At 39.9% G+C, this 6891-nt stretch overlaps 1 protein-coding gene across 1 annotated transcript in view; it reads right to left on the bottom strand.

Moving 5' to 3' along the window:
* Nucleotides 1–1036, bottom strand: part of nid1a (nidogen 1a) — a 66443-nt gene extending 65407 nt beyond the window's left edge. Inside the window, exon 1 of the mRNA XM_052150800.1 lies at nucleotides 750–1036. Coding sequence (XP_052006760.1) covers nucleotides 750–962 — 213 coding nt within the window. The 5' untranslated portion in view covers nucleotides 963–1036. The remainder of the gene's footprint in view (nucleotides 1–749) is intronic.
* Nucleotides 1037–6891: the final 5855 nt, after the last annotated feature.

Below are 6891 nucleotides of genomic sequence, written 5' to 3'. Positions count from 1 at the left end.
AATGCATATCAGGCAGTCCAGTTACTCATTTGTCATGTCAATAAATGGGACACATATTGTTCTGATATATGACAAACAATTTGGCAACATTTCATACTAACTTTGATTAATGACAATAATAAACATTACTACATTATATAGTCTAATATTATAAAGTATAATGTAATGATACACCATATATATGTTTATATGAAATATTTAAATTTGTATTATTTATATATAGGGTAATTAATATCTATATTAAAATGTTAGCTTAATTTTTTTATTAGGCCTAAATATTATAATGTGTACGAAGCATTGATCTGTTTTGCATTTTAATAATTATTAGGCTACAATAATAATAATAATAATATAGTTGCTACAAGATGTAACCAAACATTTAGATATAAGACAATTAAATATGTAGATGTAATAATATAAGTTTAAAGCTATTTATAAATCTCTACACTAACAAAAGAGTTCCATGTTTTGTTTTTGGTTTTTTTTTAATTATCGGTTTAAAGCTATTATCTCTCTTCTAACAAAAGTGTACCAAGCAGGTTTATTTTTTTTTTTTGTTTTTTTTTACATGTATCATGTATTTGTGGATATGTAGTCTACCATGGCAATGTGTTTAATTTTTTATTTGTTTTACCATAATTTTGTTATCATTTACATGCATGTTCTTTGAAGTACCGTCCATGTAGCACGAAAATAACAACCATTCAGTACCACAGTAAATAAATGTGCCGTCTGATCACGTCACTTACGTAAATCTTGTCAAACTGTCCATCGTAGAACGTCACGGGCTTCTCCAGTGAAATCTCTCTCGTCTCATCATTGCCGTAATATAGTGTCTGATCTCCGGCGCTTCTCCCGAATGTGAACAACTCCTGCCGGCTTATCCCGCTCACACACACCGATAATCCAAGAAATATGAGCAATGTATGCATACATGACCATCTCTGCCTCTGCCGACCCATTTTCAGTCCCGAACCGAACCCGAAGCTTCCTGAGAGACTGACTGTATTCTGGACTGAAGCCCCTGTCAGATATTCCGCACAGAACTTCAGCTCCTCCCTGAAGAAACACAACTTTACTTTCCTCATTACTGGAGGCGGAGCTCAATCACAGAAGTTTTATAAATTATTTATTATTTATTACACTCAAAAATATATATTTTAGAATATTTTTAAGATTTATGCATTTCGATTTCATTACAAAATTATATCAAATTGAATTGTGTAATTTTTAATAAAATTTAATTTAACAAAACCACAAACTGTCGAATTGAGCCGTTGGATTAGCCACGCCCCCTTTCCCCAAACCCCATACTATATGATCTATATTGCGAGCGGTTGTTAAAAACAACAGCAGCATAAAAGCGTCCTCAATTGACAACTGTTATGAACTACATGGCATAAAAATGTCATTATGTCAACTCAGCATTATTTTTTGAGTGTTTTATTTATCATCATCAGTGTTGGGTAAATTATATAAAATAGTAATCCACTACATATTACTAATTATTTCCTCTAAAATTGTAATAAGATTACTTCACTAATTAATTCATTGGAAAAGTAATCACATTACTAATTACTTTACTTTTAACTTCCTTTCTAAAACACTTTTCTGCTTAACAAATTCAAAATAATGTCTATATTTCATTGTTCATTGATACACACGTATCCACTACATTCACAATGATTCATACGCTTCACATCTTCATCTACTTCTGACAATGATTCATTAGTGAGGGCCACATAATTAATTTATTCTACTTAAATAATATATTAGAAATAAGCATAACCAATTAATGTACATAAAAGTAATTCAATAAATTGAAAGTCTGTAACTGTAATCTGATTACAAGAATTTAAAATGTAATGCATTACACTACCTTTAGAAAAAATCAGATTAGATTACTGTAACTAATTACTTTGTAATTGGATTACACCAACACTGACCATCATATTATAATGTTATTGTTAATTAAGTTTTAATTTTAACCGATAACAGTATTATTACTTCATTGATATATTTATCACAATTAATATATATATATATTTCAGTGTCAGAAATTCACTTTTATTAAGGGCCATTATTTGACCCCATGGAACTGATTTCTAGGGGCATTTTTTTATCTTTGTAAGGGCAATTATTTCTAACCTTATAAGTTAAATAAATGACTACAATTTGAAAAATTAGATACTATAAGCAGTTACAATCATATGAAATCAGTTAATATTTATATGGCACAATATTGGAACTTATTTCCAGATTTGATTTGAAACAGAAATATTCCCAAAGTAATCGAAATTGGAATCAAATCAAAGTCAACAGGCATGTTTCAATGGTAATGTTCTATATAGGGGTCTGGATATCTCAGCGAGTATTGCCGCTGACTGTCACACCTGGAGCCACGAGTTTGAATCCAGGGCGTGCTGAGTGACTCCAGTCAGGTCTCCTTAGCAACCAAATTGGCCCGGTTGCTAGGGAGGGTAGAGTCACATAGGGAAACCTCCTCGTGGTCACTACGGATTGAGGTAAGTCACTACGCCACCACAAGGATTTAGAGCGCATTGGGAATTGGGCGTTCCAAATTGGGGAGAAAATTTTCAATTTAAGTATTATGATACACTCAAAACAATTGGCTGTACTTGATTCACTTGTAGACAGTGGTTCCACGTGTTTTAAATGTTTTTTCTTAATTTAAAATAACTATGTAATCTCAAAACAAACTCTGTAATCTCTGATAGAAAGAGCCTAGTTGAATTGGGTTAACCCAACCAAATGAGATGTACCAATGCAACTCAGATGAATCTTTTATTTATTTATGTACTAACAAAACATTAAACACTAACAATTATCACCCTTTATATTTATCTCGCACATAAACATATAAAATAACACTTAATTTTCACATTTACTTGCTCTAACACCACAAAAAGTATTCATGTAGTCCCAACTCAAATGGCCAATGGGGTCAGTGCCCAGGGGCCCTTGACTGCCTGGGGGTGCCCTGGGCTTTAAGGCTGTGCGATCTAGGATGGTGACAGCCCCCCACCCCCCACCCCCCCACCTCTAGAAAACACTTTCAAGATTAAATCGCAATGAAATCAAGTTTCTAAAACTGTGTTGCTTTATTTAATTTTTTTGGGTGTGTGTGTATATATAAAAGGACTATATTAGATGTTATAAATAATAGTGTAACAGGGACAGAAAGTGTACTGTTAAAACATATGTATTATTTATTATAATTCACACAAAATGTTTATTTTCATATATATCTGGTATACTTGCCCAAAGAATTAGCGTTTTCCCTTTAATTGCTGTGATGTCATCATGAGCCTACACAATTTACTGTTTTGTCTCCTCCTTTTCCTCTTGGCATTGTTAATGCACTGAAGAGAGCAATATAAGGGCGATTTACTCAGACGCTGCTCTTGTATGTTTTGTGTATCAGTAAACACAGTGAAAACGCCGCCAGTTGTCCCGTGTCTGTCTCCACAACGCTTCACAACGCAGACAAGTGTTTTCATAACTGGTGTCGCGAGCCACCGGTTACACGTGGTGCCGATGAAGATCTTGAATCCCACCCAGTCTCCAATAACTCTTCGACGTAATGCTAAGCTGGCTGATGTGTCTCCTTGTTTGGCAGTGGAGGATGTTACAGTTTCACAAGATGTGTGCAGACCTCAAGTTTCTGATGCAGCTTTCCCCAAGTCTATTCCACCTGTTGACCCTGTGCGGTTACTGCATGAGTATGGTTTAGAGGACATTGATATTGAAGGATGTGAGGTCTCCAAGTCATGGAAGGATGAGTTGGCGAGTCTTGTAGTGTCCTATCGTGATGTTTTCTCCAGAGACAGACTCGATTGTGGAGAGGTGAAAGACTTTGTACACCGAATTCATCTGAGCCGATGAGCGTCCGTTTAGCCTGCCCTATCGCCGAACCCTCCCGCTCACTACCAAAAGTTGAGAGAGGTACTTTCTGAAATGGAAGAGAAGGGCATCATTAGCAAATCCGTCAGCAGTATCGTCTCCTTTGGTAATGGTATGGAAGAAGGATGGATCTCTCAGAGTTTGTACGGACTTTCGCTGGCTTAATGCAAAAAGCGATCAAGGATGCTCATCCTTTGCCCCATCAGGCAGATTGCCTGGCTGCTCTAGGTGGCAATCTTCTTTTCAGCTCTGTGGATTTGACATCGGGATTTTACAGCGTCCCGCTCCATGTATCTGATCGTCATTACACAGCATTTACAACGCCCATGGGCTTATCACGAATATAACCGTCTTCCCCAGGGCCTGTGTAACAGTCCAGCATCTTTCATGCGCATGATGCTCAGCGTATTTGGGGATCTCAACTTTTCCAGCCTCCTTTGCTATCTTGATGATTTGCTGGTTTATGCCCGCTCTGAGCAGGTGGCCTTGAAGCGCTTGGAAGTAGTGTTTTCACGGTTGAGAGCTAGTAATTTGAAGTTGGCTCGAAAAAGTGTCACTTTCTGAGGCTCCATCAAATTTCTGGGCCATGTGATCAGCGGATCTGGAGTTTCTGTAGATGAGGGCAAGGTAGCAGTCATTTCAGCCTTTCAGAAGAATGACCTGATGAAAGAAGATAGCGTCACACCTTCGCCAAAGAAACTAAGATCATTTCTGGGCATGGTTCTTTACTACCAGAGCTTCATCCCTGGCTGTACACGTATCGCAAAGCCATTGTTCAATTTGACAGCCGGTCAAAAGCGTTTAACGAAAGGCACAGGTAGTCGTAACAGATCTGGCACTTTCCGGAGTTGTCTCCCCAGGACTGGACTCCTGCTTGTGATGTCAGCCGAGGAGTTAAAGAGAGCCCTTGTCGAGGCGTGGTCTTGGCACACCCTGACTTTGAGCGTCCCTTTATTCTCTGCACTGGCATCGTTGGACGGCCTAGGTGCAGTGCTTTCTCAAGTTCCCAGTGGCGAGGACAAAGCACGTCCTATTGCCTTCGCCAGCAAGTCTTTGAGCCGCAGCCAAGCCAACTACCCTGCACACAGATTAGAATTCTTGGCCCTGAAGTGGGCAGTGTGTGACAAGTTCAGTCACTGGCTTAAAGGTCATGAGTTTACCATGTGGACGGATAATAATCCACTCACGTACATCTTGACAAAACCTAAATTGGATGCATGTGAGCAGCGCTGGGTTTCAAAACTTGCCCCGTACAATTTTAAGATCAAGTACGTTCCTGGAAGATTGAATGTCATGGCGGATGCACTCAGTCGTGACCCGTTCGTCAACCCAGTGAGTCAGCTGACTTCTGTCCGAGCCTTACTCTGAACTGTTGAAGTATGTCCACAGTGTGGAAGATGATTCTGTACAGAAGACATTCCGTCTCACGTGCCAGCCACAGACACTTGACACTGAACTCAATCTAAGCTCTGAGATAAACTTTTCCATGACTGCTGAGGATGTGTCGTCTATCTTGTCTTTTTGTGATGATTGGGATTCAGGAGCTGTATCCAGAGCAACATCCTTGGCTGATCATTTGACTTCTTTGATTCCCGACTGTCAAGACGTAATTCATACCTTTTCATTGTCTGAATTGCAGAGTCGGCAGCAAAAGGACGCAGTTATTTCGAGGGTGGCTTTGTATGTCAGCAGGAAGCGCAGACCTACCAGGCGTGAGCGTCGCGAATGAGGATTTGTTAGTTTTGAGGATTTTGAGGCAGTGGGAAAAACTATTTTTGCTTCATGGCATCCTGTATAGAGCTGTCAAAGATCCGCTCACTAAGCATAAAAAGTTTCAGTTCGTCTTGCCTGGCTCCCTGAAACAGCAAGCACTCTCTGGTGTTCATGATTTGGCCGGTCACCAAGGTCAGCCACGTACCCTGTCTTTAGCACGCCAGAGGTTCTATTGGCCTGGAATGGAACGTGATGTGCGTGATTACGTTAAGACTTGTACCCGTTGTGTCCTGAGTAAGACTCCAGAGCCAGCAGCAAGAGCCCTTGGCGAGCATCAAGACCACTGCCCCATTGGAGCTTGTCTGTATTGATTTCTGGTCTGCTGAAGATAGGCACAATAAATCTGTGGATGTCTTGGTAATTACAGATCATTTCACCAAGTTAGCTCACGCTTTTCCTTGCCGTAATCAATGTGCTAAAAGTGTCAGCTAAGAAACTGTGGGATGGCTTCTTTTGTATCTATGGATTTCCCCAGCGTATCCATTCAGACCAGGGAGCAAATTTTGAGAGTGAGCTGATAGCAGAGCTTCTTGATATTGCCGGCGTTGACAAGTCACGGACTTCCCGTACCACCCAATGGGGAATGGTGGAACTGAAAGGTTCAACAGAACGTTAGGTAACATGCTGAGATCGCTTCCACCCAGATCTAAGCAGAAGTGGCCACAGTTGGTACAAACAATGACATTCATGTATAACTGCACTGTCCATGAAACAACTGGGTTTGCCCCTTTTACCTGATGTTCGGAGGGTGCCGAGATTACCTGTTGACCTTATGTTTCTAAGTGTACTTCGTGATGAGTCAATCTGTGATTACAGTGACTATGTTCAATCTCTTGTCCGTGATCTACAGTCTGCTATGGTACTGGCTCAAAAGAACTCTACTGCAGAACAAAAACATCAGTCTGATCAGTACAATAAGAGAGTCAAAGGTTTGCCTCTGTCAGTTGGGGATCATGTTCTCATTGCCAACAAAGGCTGCAGAGGTAAACGGAAGCTTGCAGATAAATGGGAACCCACCATGTATTCCGTTGTTGCCTCCAAACCTTCTGTGCACATTTATAAGATCCGTGACAAATCTGGTCATGAGAAAGTGGTACATCGGAATCTATTGTTGCCAGTTAACTTTCTCCCTTTGCCCTCAACTGATTTTTCTGTTGGTGAAAGTGCTAGTGGTGGCCCTTGTTCCACACCCTC

The sequence above is a fragment of the Xyrauchen texanus genome, chromosome 20 (assembly GCF_025860055.1).
Source record: "Xyrauchen texanus isolate HMW12.3.18 chromosome 20, RBS_HiC_50CHRs, whole genome shotgun sequence".
Taxonomy (NCBI): domain Eukaryota; kingdom Metazoa; phylum Chordata; class Actinopteri; order Cypriniformes; family Catostomidae; genus Xyrauchen; species Xyrauchen texanus.
The sequence above is the reverse complement of the archived record's forward strand: the minus strand, read 5'-3'. Positions and strand labels throughout refer to the sequence as shown.